The sequence below is a fragment of the Pyrus communis genome, chromosome 9 (genome assembly GCF_041283825.1).
Source record: "Pyrus communis isolate YQ-2024b chromosome 9, ASM4128382v1, whole genome shotgun sequence".
In the NCBI taxonomy this organism is placed as follows: Eukaryota; Viridiplantae; Streptophyta; class Magnoliopsida; order Rosales; family Rosaceae; genus Pyrus; species Pyrus communis.
Genome location: NC_142573.1, coordinates 6,629,759 through 6,654,202, shown reverse-complemented (window position 1 = coordinate 6,654,202; position 24,444 = coordinate 6,629,759). Strand labels below are relative to the sequence as shown.

Here is a 24,444-nt window from a genome sequence, read left to right as displayed (position 1 = left end):
TGTGATATCTCATCTATTATTTTATTCGAGTCGGCTTATTTCTTGTTTCAAGTGAAGTTTGGAAGAATGATTTGGAAAAGTTGTTGACGAGGTGTGAATTTTTCCTTTTTCTTTTGTTTTCTCTGTGAAAGATTCGTGCGTCGCTTCTTTTTATAGATAATTTTCAGGTTTGGATTTGAGATGAACCACTTTAGTATTTTGTTGTACTGATATTATATGTTGTGCTTTTTTTTTTTTTTTTTTTTATATATTGAATGAAGTCTCTTTTCCAGTAATGATATATTTCTACAAGCTAGAGTAGTTACTGTGGAAAATTTAATTTGGATTATGTCAAAATCATAATTAATACTTATATGTATAGTGCACAAATATACAAGTATTGTCAAAATTTTAGAAAGACATATTAGCACCATACCATTAAACATATCATTACAGTCTTCAATTTCTATTTTATCACTTGCATGCATAACAAGTGGAAATTTTTTAATACCATTTTCATATTTGTAATAAATATCATAGAAAATTTTCATGTAGGAACATACGGGAAAGCCTAAATACCACAGTATATGCACGCAGATATATACTCATATGCTAGATATAATGAAAATACAACTCCAACTCAATATCTTAATTAATTAGTATGCATAATGTTAGTCAATTGAGGAAAGTACAGTGAAAGTAATTAAACTCCAGCTTTATTAACAAGAATATATATCATTATTATATATTATATAGGCTGCATTTTAAATAGCTGAGATGAACTTCATAGCTGGATCGAGATTCAAGCTTCCATGATTTTGTTGTTCAAATCTTTCCGCCATTGATTTCTGTTTCAAGCTTTTCCTGGAGCTCCCTGGTTTGGTTGTTCATGTTGTTGCTTAGTAAAGCTTTTCGTTTCTTCTGAGTCTCAGTAGGACGCTTGACTTCTGTTGCCAAACCAATAATTTCAAGAAATCTTATTACATACCACGTAACATCAATTTCCCACCATTCCAAGCCATGCCGAGCTGAGTGTTCAAATGCGTGGTGATTATTGTGCCAACCTTCTCCATGAGCCATCAATCCAATTAACCTACGTACGTACGTACAGAAATCAAAATTTGTAACATTGTTAGCTATTACCTATATATACAACTCGGAGAAGATTTTCCATCACACATATAGCTAAAATTACCAGTTGTTTCTAGACAGATCACCAGTATTCCATACTTGTTTTCCCCATGTGTGGCAAATCGAATTTATTCCAAAAGTAGCGTGGAGAAAAATTACTGACCTTACACCCTAAAAAAAAAAAAAAAAAAAAAAAACACACACACACACTTCGAGAAGTTAATATGTATCTGTGTATGTGTATATATGGATAAGAATAACTGATATGTTCATATCCAAAAATAAAGGTACCATTATTTACCACAATCAAATGGTAAGTCACCATGAAGTAATATGGTTCTAATTACCTAAGTTACTTTTCCTTTGGGCTAATAAGGTAGTCTTTCACTTATAAAGTTAAGAAAAGAACCAATATTTATTTACCAGCCCCCAAACCAAAAATGGTAGTCCTCCAACAGCATAGAGCAGCACTCCAAAACTTATTGCATGAAGGGGGTACGTATAATGAAGAAATCTGTAGAATGGATCTCTTTTCAAGTCTCCAACGTTCTTAAGTCGTGCTTCATACTGCAAAATTTCAAAGTTCAGAAAAATTATCATTGGTATGTCCATTTGCTTAGCTCGGTGCATCAAAGGGATTTTTCTCTTAAAAATTGCTAATATACAATCATGTGTCTATCTCTCATAATCTGACCTATTAAGGGATGCGAGCGATAGACACAAAGTCATATGCATGTAATTGTATGCAAGAACTACTTATGAGGGAGCTAAAGAGTTTCATACACTTCCAAACCGAGACTGAAAATCGAAGATCCAACCGATGTGACTATACCAAAATCCTCTAACGGGACTATGAGGGTCTTTCAATGTATCTGTAAATTGGTGGTGAGATCGGTGTATGCTCACCCATTCAAGCGGACTTCTCTGCGAACATTAAAAAGTACAATAACGAGTCTAACAAAAAATTCTCTGCAAACGTACATAAAAGTATATATACCTGAAACGATAGGACTCCACAGTAAGCAAAGAAGTATTCAAGCCATTTGGGAAGCTTGAAACTCCGGTGGGAAAGTTGCCTGTGGTAAGAAAGATTTACACTCACTCCTACAACAAAATAGAGTGCAACTGCCACCCAAAATGCAGGCCAGGTGAAATGAAATGGAGCTAAAAGAGTAAGCAAATGCAGAGCCAAAACGACAACTACTGAGCCTATATCCACAAAGTTCCATTCCCTCCCCAAAAATTCTACCCGCCACTGCGTCACCCACTCTCCCATTTCGCTTGCCACAAAACCCTAATTCTCTTCTGCTTTCTTTTGCTTCTTCTTAATTTATCAGTTGCTAATTTTGATAGTGCATGGTGCAGAATGAATTTGCATATTATATAGAGTGAAGGGTACCCCTACCCTAGGCTTTTGTTGGACCATACTAATTATTACGCACCTTTTCTATATATTCTTATTATTTGTTTTTGATCAATTTATATATCTAAACTACATATTAAAACAACTTTCTTTATCAATCAATAGAGGTTGAAAAAACTATTTAGTTTTTTATCATAACAAAAAAGTTAAGGGTAGTAACATAATTTTACAAAACAAAATTTTGCTGTTTTTTATTTAAGCCACATCGGTAATTTTAATATCTCTAATTTAAAAAAAAAAAAAAAAAACCTCTCTCCCTCTCTCCCCCTCTCCTCACTCCCATGTTCTCTCTCATTCTCTTCCTCTCTACTACAATTTTGATTTAAAAAAAAAAAAAAAAAAAAAAAAAATTTACACACCTTAGTGCGTGGGCATATACCAATACTTATTAAGTAAGTTTTTTCAAGTATAATTGCTACAAGTGCTCACCAATTTCAAATCTGTTCGGACCCCCACAGGAAAAGTCTTTAATTAATTTCTTTTAAATGTTTACTACTTTAAGTTATATTAAAATGAGGGGAATAAATTTTTTATATCGAGACATAGAAAGTGGTGCTACCATTTGTTAATTTTTGTCATTTGATGTTGTTGAATTTATTCAATCTGACAATTGAAAATTAAGAAAGGTATGTGAGAGATAAAATAAATGTGTGAAAAACATCACCCAATATGAAAGTCATATTCAACATGACAATGTACCATATAATATTTTTATTTAATTTACAATGATGACATTGTTCATAATTATGTGATTACGAATTCACCCTCAACTCAAATCAAAGATTGAGATGAACAACAAGTTGCTACCAAATTTGAGCATCCCACTCGAATCCACTGGCGGAGGCACCATGAGATCAAGGCTGGTCCGGACCCATTTTGACTTCTAAGAAAAATTATATTAAGGAATAGGTAGTGTTAGAGAGATCAAATTTTATAAACCAAATGATGTAGTTGTTGACAATTGAATTGTTACTTAACTGTTGATTAACATGTTTATATTTTATTGGTAACATATCACTTAAAACTACTTTTTAAGTATCAAACATAACCCCACTGGGCCATTTCACAATTGAGTTTAATATTTTATTAATCTCCTGAAGCAAATTAATAGCATTTAAAATCAACACAATATTTCACTTTTCCTTCAAGAGTAATCGTTCATTTTTAATTATAAAATTAAAAACATTCTTCCTTTCATAGTGCAGCCAAATTTCGGAGTGATTCCCTCTTTTTTTAAAAAAAAAAAAAAAAAAAAAAAGGATCCCATGCGTTTTGTCATCCCAAATTTGAGACTATTTAACAAATAAGTCTCAATTTTTTTTAATTCTCTATTTTTTTTCTTCTATATTCTACATCGTACATTAGAGTTAAGCTTTGTAAATTTTTTATTGATCTCATTGAGTTTAATAATATAGGTGACGGAATTATAATGCAACAATTTTAAAATATACAAACTTGTTGCCGACAATTATAATATTTGTGAATGTAAGATTATCCATGCGTTTGATTTTTTGCACTTTTTATTGCTGATATATATATATATATATATATATATATATATATATATAAAATATTTTGAAGTTTTACAAATACTATCCATTTTTTAAAATCTTTGTAAGAGATCCTTCCTCGGTGAAAATTCTAACGTCATTATTCATATATCTGGCCAACTTGTGAAGAACGTATGTCGGGTGGTATGGAAACATCTCCAGTGCGTTATTAAGAATTACCTGTGTTTTTGGTGATCTTTCTATGCTGTTTTCAGTTTATATTAATGTTGAAATCGTCACCACTTGGACGATCACAAATATGAAACTGCACATTATAAACAAGGGAATTATTATAAGCACTGAAAAATCTCATTCTACATTTCTTACAGTGTATTTCTCTTTTTAATTTATAAAAAATTCAAAGTGCAAAATAAGATTTATAGAATGCCAATAACAATTTTCATAAATAATAACAGGGGTAAATTACATTTTCATACCTCAAGTTTGGGGTCTATTTCAATTCCTTACAACATCTTTAAAACATTTCACTTTCATACCTTAAGTACTATTTTATTTCTAAATAATACCTCCGTTACATTTTCCATCCATTGATCCATTAAGTGCTGATGTAGCTGCCACATATATGCCACGTGGCTGCCAAATGTCTGCCACGTGGCAAAAAAAAAAAAAATAAAAAAAAAGAAAAAAATTCCAAAAACGGAAACCCACCTCTTCTCGCTCCCAAGCATCCCAACATCCCTAAACCTGCAACAACAAGAAGGAGAAGGAGGAAAAAAATCCCATAAATCATCTTCACTCGGGGTGGGGGGGTGGATATGGGATCTGGGTTTCGCGAGAGGGTCACTGGGTGAGGGGGGATAATAGAAGGGAGCTGGGTCGGGGTGGGGGGGGGGGTGGGAACGGGAGGGATAGTTTCAAAAAAAAAATTTCCCCCTCCCTCCCTCTTCCTCTTCTTCTTCTTGTTGCAGATGTGGGTCTCTTCTTCTTCTTATTCTTCTTGTTGTTGCAGATATGGGTCAGTTGGGAGGGGGAGGGATAGTTTCAATTATTTTTTTCTTTCTCACTCCCTCTTCTTCTTCTTCTTCTTCTTGCAGACTATGGTTCGTTCTGTGTTTCAATTTGTTTTTTTTTTTTTTTTTTTTTTTTTTTTTTTGGGTGAGAAAATTTAGGTTTTGGGTGGGATGTGATGGGTTTTTGGATGGGAGGGGAGGTGAAGAGAGTGGAGGAAAGGGAGGTGGTTGGGATGCTTGGGAGGGAGAAGAGGTGTTGTGGGGATGGGGTGGGTTTCTGCTTTTTCAAGTTTTTTTTTTTTTTTTTTTAATTCATGTTTAAAAAAAATTAAAAAATTATTTTTTTTGTCACGTGGCAGACATTTGGCAGCTATATGGCAGCCACGTTAGCATTTAACGGATCAATGGATGGAAAATGTAACGGAGGTATTATTTTGAAATAAAATAGTACTTAAGGTATGAAAGTAAAATGTTTTGAAGATGTTGTAAGAAATTAAAATAGATTCAAAACTTGAGGTATGAAAATGTAATTTACCCTAATAACAGCCATATTTGCCCGGACAAATGAAGAAATTCTAAGTTCGTATCTCCCGTTACAAAGCCGGGCCAACTATTTCTAAGTAGGGCCATTCTTTACTTAGATTGGGCCTTTGTTTCGATAAGGGTATGTGTTTGAATTTATGCTAATGGTAATTGGGTGGGAGTGTGGGACCCCAGCTAGAACCCTAACTATTATTGTCCTCCCTCATATAAGGAAAACTAATGAAAATGACTTGAAAATTTTTAATTTTAACGATAAGGACACAATAAAGGGTAAAGTGAATAGTACCAGGATTGACTTTTTAGTGTAAAAATGTGGTTTTTTGTTAAAGTGAACAGTACCGGGAGCTTTTCGTTAAAATTCCCCATTATATATTTTTCCAAAAAAGGGTTTTGATTATTTATTTTTTTTTTTTTTAGTACATCAACATTTTTACACTAGGGCGAGGGAAAATTCGGTTAAACCACACAATAAGCAGCCTAATTTGGTTGCGAATTCGCCATCCACAAGATTCGAACATAAGACCTTTCACTTCTAAGCGAAGAGGAATACCACCAGATCGTAAAAGGGTTTTTAATTGCCTACAAACTTGGTAATTAAATCACTTCCATGAAAATGATCAACTACAATATACATTCCAAAAATTTTCTGAAGTCCAAAATTCTTTTTACTGACATTTTTATTCATCAAGTTAAGTTTTTTGGTAAATTGTGCATTTCTTTACAAACTTAAGTTGGCTAAAATAATGTGCTTAATTTTATGTATCCAAGTTAGAAACTCTTTAATTCAGATGAGTGGAAATATACTTATTGTTTACTTTGAGTTTTCAAAAATCCGTGTGATGATATATTTTAAGTTTTTCCACCCAAATACCACTACTAGAATTATGCTCATTGCACACCATTTTTCGCACACCCTTTGCAATTGGTGGCCATAGATATAAAGATGCTAATCTTACTATTTTTTGGTGGCTTTACAGTGGGATGCCACTGATATCAGTGGCCTTAAGAAATCAGCCACCAATGATTGGTGTCTGTTAACTAACTTTATTTCTTAAAATTACACCAAAGACTTTTTACATGTTTTTTCAACTTTGGGCCCTATTTTTTTTATTTCTTTTTCAGTTTTCTCCTTTTTATCTGTAAAAAAATAATTGTTTTTTCATTTAATAATCCTATTCTACAGTAGTTTCACCCCCAAATAAATACGAAGCTAGACAACCCTAATTTTCAACCCGGCCATTCTCTCTCTCTCTCTCTCTCTCTCTCTCTCTCTTTCTCCTCATTGAGCTCAACTCATTGCCTCATCCCTAACCCTTTCGATGGGATCGACGACTCGGTGTAGGATTTGGTGAGGGGAAGGCATGCGGCTTATAAAGAGGATGCGAGATAGGGCGAGAGAGGGGGAGAGAGAGGGATTCGGTGAAGGGAAGGCATGCGGCGCAGAAAGGAGGGAGAGAGGGAGGGAGGAAAAGACGAAAAGCAACTGCAGCAAGTTCATGGAGAGGGTCATAGCAATGAAGACCCCTCGGCAGCAGATTCAAGTCAATCTGGGTAAACATTGATATATAAAACTTATTTATATGTTAATAGTATGGTTTCTTTACTTTTGAGATTGGTTGAACAACAACATTTTCTACTTTCTAGAGTTCATCCTCTTTATTTTAGTCCAGGCCGACTCACTCCACTCTGTTCGAAGATCTTCAACTTTTTCACACAAATTGCTCAAAAATTCCTGCTCTCAAACATCTTAAATCCCTCACTCACCCGTCTGGCATCAACACCCCAAGGGTACATTTCTCTCATTACTTTTAGAATTCAGTGTGTGTGTGTGTGTGTGTGTGTATATATATATATGTTGACATGTATATGAAGACATTCACATATGGTAGGACTAAAAGGATGGTAGAATGTTTGAATAATGGAATAGAGTCAAGATTATGATGAGAAATGATAGTAAATAGCTATCACTATGTGAATGTCTTATTTTCCTTCACTATGTAATAGCTATCACTAACTTTTGTTTTTACTGTCTTATTGTATATCCAATGTTGAGAGATAGAACTAAAGGGATGGTAAAATGCTCGAATAATGGAACAAAGTCGAGATTATGCCCGAGGTATCTGGTAATCTTTCTACTTTACCAAAGCCAAATTGCAGTTTGTTTTGGAACAAAGAAAGATGCTCTGTTAATCTAGGGATATGGCAACCTTTTGGTTTTTGGATAGGATTTGGTGCATTATCGAATAAGAGCTTTTTTTCTTTAGAATTATCGAATAAGTGCTTATGTATGCTGTCTGTAAATGTTACAGTAACAACTACAAATACAAGTCAAGAGAAAGATCATATTCCTTTTGTGGTGCAACTGGAGTTTGTTTTCGTATGCGGTGTTTTTAGTTGTATGGCCATATGAAGCTGCAGATGCAAATATTTCTTAAGGTAGTCTTCTTTACTATGAATAAATTCATACACGCATACTTATTCACGCTTACATACAGACTTTGGGGTTGCTAAGATTTTCCTTTGGGTTTCATAGGTACATGATGATCCTTCTAACGCTCCAGTTTGATGGTCCAACTCAATGGGTGAGTAATGCTGTTTATTTTCATGCGCATGTTTTCTGGAAGTTCATTCCTATTTTGGGATGTTTGAATATACATGCATTGTTTAAATTACAATATTTTATTAAGTTAAACTGTTTAAATTACTTCTTAGTTATAATTTTAGCCCTTGCGCCACTTAGAGGGACTACTGGTAGAGCTCATAGCAATTGATGTAAATTCCTTACTTCTGTATTACGATGCTTGGAGTGACTACTGGTAGAGCTCATAGCAATTGTTGTAAGTCCCTTACTTACGAACACTTACGTTTATGATCATTTTGGTGTTAATACGATACAATTATAAACATTTACGATCATTTTGGTGTTAATACGATACAATTATAAATTATAACCATCTTACATTGATCAACGCATATGAATATCGAATTTACCTGCATTACTCAAACAATTTGCTTTTTGATTCCCGAAGGGAATTAATAAAAACCAAATATTTGTGTAGAAGTTTAGTTTCCAACTTTCTAGCAGTGAAAATGTTGCCCGTTATGCAGACTACACCCTTTCACACACTCACTTTGATATGGTTAAACATATATATTCAAGATTTTGATCTCTGTGTGATTTGGCAATACTTTTCACCTAATATTCCTCTCTTTCTCTCATGAATGCATTCATTGCATTAAAAAAAGGTTCTCAGTTAATCAAGTATAGCCGAACCGAAAAGGGAAGCCAAAACTTCGTCCATTCAGAATTTCTACTGTGAGTAATTTCCTTAAGAGAAGAACAAGTTTGAATCACTTTTTTTTTTAATTGTGTTTATTATAGTTCTTTGAGTGAAAATCCTAATTTGCACAAATTACAAGGTATGTTACCACTCTCCTCAGTCTACATATATGCAGTGTGCAAAATTACATCTGTTCTCAAGAATGAACATGTTTTGTTCCATCCTTCTGTTATACTCCTATATAAACAAATTAACATAATTCATCCTAGAGCTATATAAATTAGGTTACTGATTTGTTTATGGATTTCTTTGTTGATCGTTTCTATTTTCACCAATTTTTCATCCTTGCCAAGTAGGTTTTTGTCAAGAGTTACTATGATCAACTTCCCTTTTACAATTTATGTCTTCTAACATTTTCTATTATGTAATTAAAATGTCATATCTTACTGAAAAATAATGTCACTGTTGATGACCGGCGGCATCGCGCGGGCATCCGCGCTAGTTTATTACTAAGTCTTAATAGTGTAAGGTATATGTAAATTAAATTCAATTAGAACTCACTTTTTTGTTTTCTGTTTTGTAGCTACCTTGATCATTAGTTGGTGATCTCTTGTATTGGAATGTCCTGATTTTTTGAGTTTCTGAAAAAAAAGGAAATGTTAATGCATTTATATGTGTAAGTATGCGCGTGCTCTTCACTGATATTCCATTCTCATTTCTGTTCTCCCTCATTCATATGTAAATGCTTTGTTGTATCTTGTCCTCTGCCTATTGGTCATAAATATAGTATCTATGTTTTCCTTATCTTGTTCTTGAATACCCACGCTAATTGGAAGATCATTTGTTGTTTCAAGGTTGAAGGTGGTCTGCATATTCATGAACTTGTCAATTTAATATGTTCTTAGTTGAAGTTGCAAAAGGGTTGCAGTGAATTTGTGGAGATTTTTGTATGGTAAATTATGACTGCAAACCCCTTGAAAATCTAATTTTTATTTGATCATATCTCAGTGTTGTCCTTAACTCTAATCACTTTCAATTGGACTTGAGTTAACATTATTCTTACAAAATTTGTGGGTTTGATTTTGGGTGTAGGCTACAGTTGATGATCAGATTCAAGTTATTGAGATGATTAAGCTCTTGGAAACAAAGGGGTCGAAGACTTTTGAAAGTTTGGTTCAAACATTTGTACAAAATTCTATAAAATATCAGTTATGCAAATTTATAGTTGTATTCTTATATTTTAATGATATAACAATTTGTTTTCTCACCAAAAATAGAAAAAGAAATATGATACTCCAATTTGGGTGCCCACACAGGGCATCCTTTTTTTAAATATTATTTTGTAACTTTGCCACCGATGTGAATCAGGGTGGCACTGCAGGAAAGGCACCAATGCAATATTGGTAGCCATTGTTACACTAGAATCCTCTATATAGGCCACACTCTCTAGTTTAGTGGGTGCTTGGTGACCATAGAGGTTTGCCACCACTGTGAGTGGCAACACTTGACAATAGCCACCAATGAAAAGGGTGGCTTATAGTCAAATTTGTAGTATTGTACTTCATATTTTATAACGTCATTGCGCTTGGTATTGTACCAAGTTTTTCGTTAGTTTTAAGTACTTCATATCTTTTCTTAAAGTCTCTTTCCGAGTCTTCTTAGGTTTTTCTCTATCCCTTTTAGCCCGAGTCTCTGTTTCATAATCGGAGCATCTGTAGGTTTTTTGTTCATATCCAAACCATCTTAACTAATTTTCTCTCATCTTATCTTAAATTGTAGCCACTCCACTTTACCTCGAACTTCCTCGTTCATAATACTATATTTTCTCATGTGCCCATTAATTTTACGCACATGTTTCTTTTTTACTGCCCAACATTCCGTTCTATAAAGCATTGTTGGCCTTATTGTCATCCTCTAAAATTTCTTCTTTAGCTTTAATGGCATATGACGAACACATAACAGACCCAATGCACTCTTCCACTTCATCCGTCCAACTTATATTCTATGATTGAGATCTACATCTAATTCTCCATTCTTTTGCAAGGTAGATCCAAGATAACGAAAGCGTTCACTCTTTGGTACTTCCTGACCAATCCTCATCCTTATCTTATTTGGACCCCCATTCCCACTGAACCTGCCATCTATATACTTTCTTTGACATGCTTAGGCTCCGCCAAAGGTTAAGTTTCGCATTTACTCCCTCTTGCGTTCATCTATCAGCTTATAGCATCTGTAAGAAGTATACACAAAGGGATATCATCTTAAATATGCTCATTAACTTTTCTACCAATGCAAAATGGTAAGGGCTGAAAGCTGAGCCCTAGTGTAACCATATGGTTATGGGAAAACTTTCAATTTGTCTTTCATGAGTTCTTACGTACTGCTGTTTTTGCTCCATAATACATATATTTTATTGCTTGGATGTATACTACCCATACTCCCTTCTTCTTTAGAATCCTCCAAAGAATTTCTCTTGAGATCCTTATTATACGTTTTGTTCAAATCTATAAAAATCATGTGCAAGGTCTTTTTTGCATCTCTATATCGTTCCATCAATTTTCGTAATAAAATGAAACAAAATTTATATTGAGTTGTTTCACTTCTAATTACACCGAAAACTTCTTGTTACAAAATCACAAACTTATTAAGTTAGTAAGTGATTACGTTGTTTGTTGAACCGAGCTGGGATGTGCCACCGTACTTCTGCTATGAATAGTTATTATTTTAGAGTTTTTAATTTTTAAAAACTATATAAAATCATTTTTTTGGATAAGGTAAAGTATGACTTCAAGGTTCAAATGAATGCTAGCTGGCTATTGTGTTTTGATTGGAGCAAAGAAGTACTTCCGTTCTTCACTTCCATTTTAAAATTCATGCTTTTGTGAATTGTGTGATATTGTTGGGGGCAAAGACAGTCGTTTTCCAACAACTAACGTAATATAAACAAATGAGTTTCCTCCCTGCAACTGCAAGTTCCACCCCACCTTTATATATAATTACACATTACTACACACATTTCCATGCAAATATCTCATTACGTACGTACGTAGAGTTTACCGAAAACTAATTTGCTAAAGAAATTGTTTTTAAATAAAAAGGTTCGCTACAAATCAAAACACACTTTGTCGATATAATGATAGATTGGGATCGGTTGCTGGTGCGGTGGCATGTAGAGTTTTGGGGGAGGCAATGGAACTTTGTCGATATCGCCACTTTGGCTGGCCTTTTCTATTTGCATTACCTTGCTCTTCTAGCACCGTTTCATTTCAACTGGACTGCCTTATGGCTGGCCGTAGCACTTTATTTTATTACAGGTGTAGGTGTAACCCTATCCTTCCATAGAAAGCTTTCACACCGGAGTTTTAATCTTCCAAAGTGGCTTGAATACTTCTTTGCTTATTGTGGGGTTCTTTCACTTCAGGTGTGTCGAGATATAATGTTTCTGGGGAAATTTTTTATGGATTTTATTTGTAGTTTATAATTCACGATTTTAGTCGAGAAACTATTTAGTAGACTTTGTTTATGTTTGCAGAGAAGTCCACTTGAGTGGGTGAGCGTCCACAGAGCTCACCATCAATTTACTGACACGCGGAAAGACCCCCATAGTCCTATTCAGGGACTCTGGTTTAGTCATGTTGGTTGGATCATTGATTATCGTATTCGGTTTGGAAGTGTATAAACCTCTCTATCTCTTACTCAAATTTAATTAGTTGACTATCATGTGATGAGAGATAGATTTATAACTACATACATCTCATAACACTTATGAACTAGAATTTTATTAAACTTAAATTTAAATATTTTTGCAGTATGAAGCTAGATTAAAGAACGTTGGAGACTTAAAAAGTCAACCATACTATAGGTTTCTTCATTATACGTACCCCCTTCATTCAATTGCTCTTGGAGTTGTATTGTATGCTATAGGAGGAATGCCCTTTTTAGTTTGGGGAATGGTAAAAAACTAATTAACACTTTTTACCATTTGATTGTTAAAATTGATCAGTTATTTTATTTTATTTTTTTGCAATAATTAATTAAGTAGGGTTTCTTTGTTTTGTAGGGCGTAAGGACGGTAATTTTTCTCCATGCTATGTTTGCAATAAATTCGGTTTGCCACACATGGGGGCAAGCAGTATGGGACAGTGGTGATTTGTCTAAAAACAACTGGTATTTTAGCGTATACTGCAACATGCATGCGTCTTTGGATGAAATTAACATATTTTTATGATTTACATGGATAACAATTTTAGCTCTGAATTAGGATCTTAGGATTGCTGACACATGGAGAAGGTTGGCACAATAATCACCATGCATTTGAGTTCTCAGCTCGGCATGGATTTGAATGGTGGCAAATTGATGTTACTTGGTACGTGATCAGATTTCTTCAAGCTGTTGGTTTGGCTACAGACGTAAAACTTCCGACTCAGACTCAAAAGAAAAGAAGAGCTTTATCCAATAAAATCAATGAGGAAAGCTTGAAGGAAAAGTAGAAAATGGAACGATCGATATAATATACTTCTGGGTTTTAGACAATAATTAGTTCAAAGATTACTCCGCGCGCATCTGTGAGAATAAAATCACTGTAATATTATATCTCCAAGACTCCATCTGTGTCATGTCATAATTCTATGGATAAATTCGGAAGTGTTACGTAGTAAAAAAAAATGTATGAAATTTATACATATACATATGTATATAAGTAGTTCTGCTTTTATATTACGTTAAGATTATATTTGAATTTTTCACTATTCGAATGCAGAACCATACACTGAAACTGTAAGTGCATAAAGATAAACGGAGCTTTCGCTAGCACAGCATAGAGAAACCAATTGTGTAAGAATACAAGAATTCCACAGCGATCGGAGAATTAACAAAATCAATTATCAATGATTCTACTCCTATTATCATCGCATGCATCAAGTTTTCACGCCTCTAGTATGTACAGATTGTAAAATGCAAGTTGCTGGACAGAGTGATTAGAACTGAATCGCTGATATGTATCTCTTTAAAATCTTGTCATCAACTACCGAAAACTTTTTGCAAAGGTCCCGGATAAGTAAACCCACATGCACCATACCGGTGGAGAAATTAATAAGAACAGAGATATATATATCATATTGATGGATCTTCTGCTTATCTAATGCAGACTCTGAATTAAATTCTATACACACAGCTTAACAGTAATTATATTAATAAGGCTTTTTTTTTTTTTTTTTTTTTTTTTTTTTTTTTTCCTTTCCAGCTAGCCCATCCCACTGCATTATTAATTCCTTGCTAACCCCATTTCCCCAGAATTCTTTGATCTTCCAAATAATTGCTGAACTACTGTCTTCAACGAACCAAATAATACAACATGCATGAAAGTCACCAAATTAATGGCTCCACATGCTATGTAAAGTAACCATTGACAAAATACACAAGTCTTTGATTTCTAAAGGCTTGAAGTAATCTTGATTTGAAATAAAGAGTTTTAGCTTTAAAGACAACACATAATTTGTCAAATTTGGCCTGCATTAGTCGGACCCTTTTTTTGGGGTGGGGTTGGGTGGTGGTTGGGGTTTAGTTTCCATGCATGTGCAGGTGGGCAAGAGCAATGTTATTAATTGTGATTATGAAAAAGCTCTATTCGCCAGTAATTTTTTTGTATAACTGTTACATTGTAACGCAGTTATATATCAATCAACACACTCACATAATAACCATGTCAAAGGTGAACTTAAACTATGTTGAAGCATTTAATTGTCTACATAGTGACAGCATGTGGTTAAGAATTTTACAAACAGAGAAAATTATATACTAAATTTATCTAAACTACGAGACAAAGATTCAAATGTGGATATATAAGAAGGAGCACACTACTCTAATCAACTTGACTAAACTCGTGTTTGCACGGATAGTTTATGGTTGTTTGGTATCTTTCTTGAATCCAAATTTTGTTTTTGAAACTTATGAATATAAAGTTATTTAGCTACATTCATTATTTTTTAAGAACAAAAAGTTGGATTCAAGAAGGATAACATGACATGCTCTAGATTATAGGTATTGATTAGTAGTGAGCGGCTTGACCGACTCTGAAACCAAACTAAATTCCTCTTATATTGAATTAAACCACAACTAGATCATCATTTGGATAGCTTGACACCAATTCGTATAATTAAGTGCATGTGGTATAGAGAGTTGGTCATCCAATGGTGCTTTGTGAGTGTGAAGGGAGATGCCCGCGTTTGGTTTTTTGGGTTTCCTTTCGTGGGGCCATCTCTGGTTTGAATTTCTTTCTCTTGGGCCTTCTGGCTGCTTTCATGCTTGGGCAGTTGAGTGTCGTTTTCTTGGGATAGTTTGCTTTTTACCAGATTATATAGGGCCGTGAACTATAGGGGATGGATGGGTTCGGCTACATAGCCCACGAGATTTCTCTCACCTCAAACTTTGAACCCTATGGGTGCGTTTGTTGCACCGGACTATCTCGGACTGGATTAGCTTCAGGTACTAAGCTGGATTGACTTAGACTAGACTAAGTTGGACTAACTTAGTGAAGCGTTTGGTGCAGTGTCGGACTAAAAAACAGGATAATTAATAAAATATAATATAATATTAATTAATGCATATATAGTAATATATTATATTATTTAATATTTATATAATAATATTTTATGTTTTTTAATGCATATTTATTCCCCTTTTACTTTACTCCAAAAAGACTACCCTTCAGAACCATCTTTTCTTTTCTTCTCCCTCTGGCACCGCCCCATTTCTTCTTTCCTCCATATTTTTCCTGCAAAACGCAGGTGTAAAGGTCACTGCAAATCCTTCAAAACAAGCTCATCATCTTCACTCTCTTGCTGCTATTAAGCACTTCCGCCTTCCTCATCCTTTTTTTCCCAAAAAAAAATCAGATCTCTCTCTTTCCTCAAATACATGCATTGGCTTCTCCGCCTACAAAGTCATCTCATAATTTTTTGGCAATGGGTGGATTTTGAATTTTTGGTTGGATTTTGTTGTTATTTTTTCGCCTTTTTTTTATTTTTTTTTTTTTTTGTGTGGTTCGATTTTGAGGTTTGGCGGGTAGGTGGAGCTTTATTTCATATCTAAGCGGTGATTAAAGGGTTTTGCAGACGATGCAGCGGGCAAACAAAATAGGTTTGAGGACGGGACTGGCAATCCCATACATATTGGGGGTCCTCACTAAGACTACCTAATGAAGGACTTAGTCGGTGCGAGTCCGACCTAGTCTCATTAATGGTAATCCTTGTTCACATCAAACACTGGCTAGCAATCCCAGCTAAGCCAGTCCAATCCAAGGAAGTTTAGTGAGGGCAAACAAACGCCCCCTATATGTATATTATTGCACAAAGACATAGCCATAAAAATCTTGTGTCCTATAATTTGTCAACTGTTATTTTCTCACCTTTTTAGCCATTCAAGTTAAAAAGAACTACACGTGATAAGATTTAAGAGGAAACTAATACGAAAAATAGTTGATGAAAGTAGCCTACCATATGAGTTTGTTTCTTCTTCAAGTTAGATTGATGTTTAACATAGTAAAAACAAATATCACTGATACAAGTCTACAAGAAATTTAACGATAGTCATTGATATTAGTTGTACACAATGAGATGGGATGAAAAGACTAGCAGTAGCTAATAATTACCTCATTGACACTCATAAGTCTTTTACCAACCTCATTGTAAAAGAAATAATAGTGACCATATTATTTCTTAGTGTCTTAAACCAAATGGTCATCAATTACGTCATTTTCTTTTTAAAAAAAAAATATTTTGGGAGACCATATTTTTTTTACCATGCTCATGTACCACATGATGTGACAAGTAAGATGTACATATTATGTTAATTAATAAGTATATTTCGTTGGATATTGGTTATATGCGTTAATTGTCATATAACTTACGTGATACATGAATATGATAAAAAAGAAATAATGGTCTCCTAGTATTACTCTTTTCTTTAAGTATTAAACAAAATTTACTCCAAAGAAAAAAAAAAATGCATTGCCCACCTAATGATTAGATTTTGAATATATAAATACACTAGCTTCTTCATTCATTTCCATGCAATCTCATTAGTCATTAAGATACAAAAGAAGCACAAGCATTAGGGTTTTGTGGCAAGCCCAATGGGAGAGTGGGTGACGCAGTGGAGGGTAGAATTTTTGGGGAGGGAATGGAATGTGGTGGACATAGGCTCAGTAGTTGTCGTTCTGGCTTTGCATTTGCTTACTCTTTTAGCTCCCTTTCATTTCAACTGGCCTGCATTTTGGGTAGCAGTTGCGCTCTATCTTGTCATAGGAGTAAGTGTGAATCTCTCTTACCACAGGCAACTTTCCCAACGGAGTTTCAAGCTTCCCAAATGGCTTGAATACTTTTTTGCTTACTGTGGAGTCCTCTCGTTTCAGGTAAATGTACTTTAGAATATTTTGTTAGACTCATTGTACTTTTTAAATGTTTGGAGTTTCAAGCTTCCCAAATGGCTTGAATACTTTTTTGCTTACTGTGGAGTCGTTTCAGGTAAATATACTTTTATTTATGTTTGCAGAGAAGATTTTGTTAGACCCATTGTACTTTTTAAATGTTTGCATAGAAGTCCGCTTGAATGGGTGAGCATACACCGATCTCACCACCAATTTACAGACACATTGAAGGACCCTCATAATCCCGTTAGAGGATTTTGGTATAGTCACATTGGTTGGATCTTCGATTATCGTTCTCGGTTTGGAAGTGTACGCAAAATATCTAGACCTCTCACAAATTTATAACTATTGCTCAAGCTAAATTCTATACAACTTTGCGTCTATTCCTCGTATCACATAATCTGATCGCGTGTCTACATATATCGACGCATAAATGATGATCTTTTTTAACTTTGAAACTGTGCAGTATGAAGCACGACTAAAGAATGTTGGAGACTTGAAAAGGCAGCCATTCTATAGATTTCTTCATTATACGTACCCCCTTCATGCAATTGGTTTTGGAGTTCTCCTCTACGCTTTGGGAGGATCACCCTTTCTGGTTTGGGGACTGGTAATCGAAATATTCTTGTTGCTTTGTTAATCAAAATATTCTTGTTGTTTTGGTAATCAAAATATTCTTCTTGCTGTGTTTTTTATATTATTATATAGGATGTGAGGTCAATAATTTTTCTCCACGCTACTTTCGAAATAAATTCAATTTGCCACACTTGGGGGCAACAAGTATGGGATACTGATGATTTGTCTCGAAACAACTGGTATTGTTGTATTTTAATTTGTAGTTTAAATGCATTCTTATTTAATTACATAGCAATTAATAGTAAAGTTAATCAAATATGTTTAGGTTAATTGGATTGCTGGCGCATGGAGAAGGTTGGCATAACAATCACCATGCATTTGAACACTCAGCTCGGCACGGCCTAGAGTGGTGGCAAATTGATATTACTTGGTACGTAATAAGATTTCTTGAAGCTGTTGGATTAGCAACGGACGTAAAGCTTCCTACTGAGACTCAGAAGAATCGAAGAGCTTTAATGTTAACCAGCAACAACCACCAAATCAGCAACGAAAAACAACTCGACGCAAAAGTCAACAATGGAAAGCTTTGAAGCTTTTGAACTAGAAAATACGTTTATGTCACTAGTTACCAACTTACCAAATTATACCAAATTAATTATAAATAATGTCCTATGTTGGTTATGCTTCTAATGTGGTGTTAGATTTTGTTTTATGTAGCCCCTTTGAAGTCATGAAATAAACAGTGTTGTTCACATTGAGGATGTGTTTGATGAAATTGGAGAACAAGTTTCATAGTACGAGTTGGCAACTGTTATTGTGGCATTTCAAGTTATTAATACAAGGTTATGTGAAATGGGTTTTACACATAACTTTATACTCTAAGATAAAAGGGTGGGTAAACTTATTCATGTAAATCCTTCTCATAAAAGGAAGAATTCCTAAATAGTAGTTGTGCCACATCGATATGTCACTTTAAGTAATGTGATTTTATTGTGTTAAAGTTTATTCTTGCGGTTTACAATACTAACAAATTTACGCAAATGGTCAATATTTATTAATAACTTAGCATCCATGTAAGAGTCATGTGTTGGCCATTATAATACCAAGTAAACTTGAAAACACTGGGTAGAAAGTGCCTAATTGTGCTAAAACAATATTCAACCCACACGTTAGACATTATGGCTAAACATAAAGTTGATATGTCATGTATCTAGAGTATGATATGAATATATAAATATAAGGAGAAATTAGTATACGGTCCTTAGTTACTAATGTTCTTTGATTGAAATCTTATTAGTTTTTAGATTTTGTTCGAGGTCCCTAAAATTAATGCAATAGTGAATTTACAAGTCAGTTACATAATATTTAAAATAAAAATTAATAATTAATTTAGGATTTTAGTACTCACACCTTTATTAAACTCATAACTAATTTTCAATTCAAATCATTTCTAAAATTTAAAAAAAAAAAAATTAGAATAAGTTTGTACCCCTTAATTTTTTATAAAAATGTTTCTAATTTTTTAATCTTATATGTACCCATTCATGTAATTTTTCAATTTTTTTAATCTTAAAATGTACCCATCCTTAAATATACCAATTTGTTGTAGTAAAATGTATATAAAATCTATTCAATTTTTTTCTAATCCATTTTTAAACTTATATGGGTACATTCTTTTTCTTGATTTGAGAATGTATCCATGTCAAGTTTAATCAAAGAAATTTAATAATGTTATTAAGCCTAATATCTATTATTTTTTGTGTGGTTTTGAAGAATGTACCCATGTGACATCCCACATCGCTCAGGGGAGTGATCCTTATATGTATATTCTCATCTCTACCTAGCACGAGGCCTTTTGGGAGCTCACTGGCTTCGGGTTCCGTAGGAACTCCGAAGTTAAGCGAGAAGGGGGCTAGAGCAATCCCATGATGGGTGACCCACTGGGAAGTTGCTCGTGAGTTCCCAAAAACAAAACCGTGAGGGAATGGTAAGCCCAAAGCGGACAATATCGTGCTACGGTGGTGGAGCGGGCCCGGAAAATGATCCGCCCCGGGCCGGGATGTGACAATTTGGTATCAGAGCCTAACCCTGGCCGCGAATGTGCCGACGAGGACGTCGGGCCCCTAAGAGGGGTGGATTGTGACATCCCACATCGTCCAGAGGAGTGATCCTTATATGTATATTCTCATCTCTACCTAGCACGAGGCCTTTTGGGAGCTCATTGGCTTCGGGTTCTGTAGGAACTCCGAAGTTAAGCGAGAAGGGGGCTAGAGCAATCCCATGATGGGTGACCCACTGGGAAGTTGCTCGTGAGTTCCCAAAAACAAAACCGTGAGGGAATGGTAAGCTCAAAGCGGAGAATATCGTGCTACGGTGGTGGAGCGGGCCCGGAAAATGATCCGTCCCGGGCCGGGATGTGACAACCTATATTTTGGTACAATAATTTTTTTGTTAATTTTTTATGAATGTACCCATGTTTATATACATACATACATACATGTATATATATATATATATATATATAGACACACACAATATATATTAGAGAGTATAATTTATATTTTAATCATTTTAATCCACAAATTATGAGTTTTTTAAATTTAAAATCTCATTAATACAAACAACTATAAATTTTAATTTTTAATTTAAAAAATATAGTAACCTACATAGAAATATATTATCACATTAATTTTAGAGAATTCGATTAAAAATTGAAAACCAACAAGGTTTCAGTAAAAAAATATTGATAGTTAGAGACCGCATCTAAAGTGTCCCATAAAATTATAAATTTATAATATGAGTAGATTGAGGGAAGACCAAAACAATGCTGTTACAATCACACCGATCGAAAACTCACCGAAGTGGTGGGTTTTGAACAATATTTTGGATTAATTAAGCATGCTAAACTGAGCGTTTTGTAGCAATCAAAGCTCATAAATCGAAGTGGTTCGTTCAACATCAATTAATTGTGAAAGGTGAAATAAATATTTACCAACACATTGAATTGCGACATATATATCAGAGCTTACGTGGCATACATCATGCGTGTTACAAACCGTACACATGACATATGACTCAATAAAACCGGACGAATCATCAAAAGTGACATGTGTCGACATTTGGCGGAAAATAATTAAAGAATTAATATTAATTTTCATTTAAATTAAAACAAATTAATTGATTTAAAATGTCAAATCATGAACCAAGCCACAAGTCAAGTTATGATTCTTTCGTCAATTATCAAGTCCACAATCAAGGCCATATTCAACCGTAGTCAAGACTTGAAGAGCCAATAAATACAAGGCTCCAAAACAAAGAAAATGTCAAAAAATCATTCTCACACTCAGAGCTTCAAACTCCCAAACACTCTCAAACATCCAGAAGACTCAGAAAACTCTTTGCGTTCCTCGTCAAACCGTGAGGAATCATCAAGCACCACTACATGTGCCGATTCTTTCATCACCACAAGCCAACCCCTGCGACATCCGTTCATTCGAGATTAAGTCATCGCAACTCTTGGATCAACGACCATACACACATTCTCTACAACCCCAAGATCGAATCAAAGGATCAATCTGTGTAAACAGAGATTGTAGCCCTAAATTCATGAATACTAATTTATCATTTGTGCACGTGTTCTTGTCTCATTTGTTATACGAAATTCACGTTTACAATGTGATAAGAATATAATTAAAATTCCTAACGAGTTACGAGTTTGCATTAAGAATGTACCATGTGCAGGTGATGAAAATGTACACAAGGACTATTAGAGAAGTGCTAGTTCTTAGAAAAGATATGAACATAAATGAATCTTCACTTGTTACGACTCCGTGACATTAAATGTATTGTGATTGTGCTTGTGTCAGTTGCGGATCCAAAAATTCTTACACTTATAAAACTATATTCTTCATTCATTTCCATGTATACTCCTGACACTATACAGAAGAAGCATTAGGGTTTTGTGGCAAGTGTTGGGCAGGTGGTAAAGTTGGGGACGTTATCAATGTCATGTTGGCAGTACCACATCGATGGGGGAAAGTCAACAAGGGTGGCTTTAAATATGATTATCCTACTCTAACTAATACAAAAGTTTTTTGTGATAAAATCTCACACCTGACTGATTTGGCAGGTAGTAAAGTTGGGGACAGTATCGGTGTCGTTAAAGTGGGGCCCCCAGGCTCGTCGATCTAGTATCAGTGTCGTGTTGGCAGTCCCACATCGGTGGGGGAAGTCAACAAGGGTGGCTTTAAATATGATTACCCTACTCTAACTAATACCGATGCTTTTTGTGGTAAAACCTCACACCTGACGGATTGGACAGGTGGTAAACTTGGGGACAATATCGGTGTCGTTAGAGTGGGGCCCCTCAGGCTTGTCGATCTAAAAAAAAACAAATTTTCAACATGGTATCAAAGCCCACGGTTACGGACCCGTGCAAGCCAAAGGCTTGTCACAAAGAAGTGTGCGCTTGAAAACAAGTTTGGACTCTTAACATAGAACCGGCCTCTGAATTCTTAAGAGGCACTTTCTGAAAAGACTAAAAACAATTCTGAACTCCATTGGAGCCGACCCTTAAGTTTCAATTGTCGATATGTGGATCTACACGTGTGAACCACTAAATAATGTTACACATAAGGGGGCATGTTGGGCAGGTGGTAAAGTTAAGGGTAATATCGATGTCGTGTTGACAATCCCACATCAGTGTGGGAAGTCAACAAGGATGGCTTTAAATATGATTACTTTCGGTGTCGTTGGAGTGTGGGCTTGTCGATCTAAAAAAAAATTCAACATGGTATCAGAGCCCACAGTTACAGGCTCATGCAAGCCAAGGGCTTGTCACAAGGAAGTGTGGGCTTGGAAACAAGCTTGGACTCTTAACATAGAGCCGGCCTCTAAGTTCTTAAGAGGCACTTCCTAAAAAGACTGAAAACAAGCATGGACTCCATTGGAGCCAACCTCTGAGTTTCAATTGCCGATGTGTGGATCTCCACATGTGAACCACTGAATGGGGTTACACATGAGAGGGTGTGTTGGTTGTCCCACATCGGTGGGGGAATTCAACAAGGGTGGCTTTAAATATGATTACCCAACTTTAACTAATACCGATGCTTTTTGTGGTAAAACCCTACACTTGACGGATTATGCAAGTGGTAAAGTTCGGGACAGTATCAGTGTCATTAGAATAAGGCCCCTCGGGCCCATCCATTTTTTTAAAAAAAAAAAAAATTCAACACGGGCTCATCTTGTTAGGCAGGTGGTAAAGTTGGGGACAACATCGGTGTCATGTTGGCAGTCCCACATTGTTGGGGGAAGTCAACAATGGTGGCTTTAAACATGATTACCCTACTATAACTAATACCGATGTTTTTTTTGTGGTAAAACCCCACACCTAATAGATTGGGTAGGTGGTAAAGTTGGGGACAATATCGGTGTAGTTAGAGTAAGGCCCCATGGACTCTTCTATCTAAAAAAAAAATTCAACATAGTATCAGAGCCCACTGTTACGGGTCCGTGCAAGCCAAAAGCTTGTCACAAGGAAGCGTAGGCTGGAAACAAGCTTGGTCGCTTAACATAAAGCAGGCCTCTATTACCATGTTGAAATTTTTTTTAGATTGACGAGCCCAGAGGCTCCACTCTAACGACACCGATACTGTCCATAACTTTACCATTTGCCTAATCCAGCAAGTGTAGGGTTTTACCACAAAATGCATTGGTATTAGTTAGAGTAGGGTAATCATATTTAAAGCCACCATTGTTAACTTCCCCCAATGATGTGGGACTGCCAACATGATACTGATATTATTCCCAACTTTACCATCTACCCAACAACAAGCCCAATAAAAAAGTGGGTGACGCAGTGGAGGGTAGAATTTTTGGGGAGGGAATGGAACTTCGTGGATATAGGCTCGGTACTTGTCGTTTTAGCTTTGCATTTGCATACCCTTTTAGCTCCATTTCATTTCACTGGCCTGCATTTTGGGTAGCAGTTGCACTCTATCTTGTCGTAGGAGTGAATGTGAATCTCTCTTAGCACATGCAACTTTCTCACCGGGAGTTTCAAGCTTCCCAAATGGCTTGAACACTTTTTTGCCTATTGTGCAGTCTTATCATCTCAGGTATGTATATTACTTCTATTTATCTATGTTATTGTATCAGATTTTGTTATACCCATTTTTTTCTGTTTGCAGAGAAGTGCACTTGAATGGGCAAGCATACACCGAACTCACCACCAATTTACAGACACGTTGAAAGATCCTCATAGTCCTGTTAGGGGATTTTGGTATAGCCACATCGGTTGGATCTTCGAATATCGTTCTCAGTTATGAGTTAGTTCAAAAATTCCTTCTTTTTAAGTCAATATTCAAAGATTATTTTAAACATTAAAACAAATGGACAGAGTGACGATTAGTCCCACACTACGTCTTTTCTATTTAATGCTGCTTAGATACTATTTGTACTTTGAAAATCTGCAATTCACACCAACATAGTTTGTGGGGAGTGAGATTGAAACATTTACTTTTCTTCTGAGTTAATTTTTAATTCTTGTTCTGAATAAAGTAAAGTT

At 35.1% G+C, this 24,444-nt stretch overlaps 3 protein-coding genes across 5 annotated transcripts; 2 read left to right on the top strand and 1 right to left on the bottom strand.

Moving 5' to 3' along the window:
• Positions 1-601: 601 nt before the first annotated feature.
• On the bottom strand, positions 602-2,466 carry LOC137741039 (palmitoyl-monogalactosyldiacylglycerol delta-7 desaturase, chloroplastic-like). Of its 2 annotated transcripts, XM_068480846.2 has the most exons (5): positions 2,108-2,466; positions 1,894-2,034; positions 1,534-1,677; positions 1,175-1,281; positions 602-1,072 (listed from the first exon to the last, which is right to left on the bottom strand). In XM_068480846.2, exons 1-5 carry the CDS (start codon positions 2,384-2,386, stop codon positions 805-807), a joined length of 939 nt encoding a protein of 312 aa, XP_068336947.2. In that variant the 5' UTR covers positions 2,387-2,466; the 3' UTR covers positions 602-804. The 2 variants fall into 2 exon arrangements, with proteins under 2 accessions (XP_068336947.2, XP_088556387.1); XM_088700261.1 differs by lacking the exon at positions 1,894-2,034 and having other exon boundaries at positions 2,108-2,464.
• A 9,545-nt stretch (positions 2,467-12,011) lies between these two features.
• Positions 12,012-13,459, top strand: LOC137740997 (palmitoyl-monogalactosyldiacylglycerol delta-7 desaturase, chloroplastic-like). Its single transcript, XM_068480804.2, has 5 exons — positions 12,012-12,299; positions 12,411-12,551; positions 12,688-12,831; positions 12,939-13,045; positions 13,140-13,459. The coding sequence occupies exons 1-5, from the start codon at positions 12,012-12,014 to the stop codon at positions 13,366-13,368; spliced, it is 909 nt and encodes a 302-aa protein (XP_068336905.2). The 3' UTR covers positions 13,369-13,459.
• A 3,515-nt stretch (positions 13,460-16,974) lies between these two features.
• LOC137740431 (palmitoyl-monogalactosyldiacylglycerol delta-7 desaturase, chloroplastic) lies at positions 16,975-18,637 on the top strand. 2 transcript variants are annotated; one of them, XM_088700266.1, is made up of 5 exons: positions 16,975-17,288; positions 17,472-17,612; positions 17,770-17,913; positions 18,012-18,118; positions 18,205-18,637. In XM_088700266.1, exons 1-5 carry the CDS (start codon positions 17,010-17,012, stop codon positions 18,467-18,469), a joined length of 936 nt encoding a protein of 311 aa, XP_088556392.1. In that variant the 5' UTR covers positions 16,975-17,009; the 3' UTR covers positions 18,470-18,637. The 2 variants fall into 2 exon arrangements, with proteins under 2 accessions (XP_088556392.1, XP_068336404.2); XM_068480303.2 differs by lacking the exon at positions 17,472-17,612.
• Positions 18,638-24,444: the final 5,807 nt, after the last annotated feature.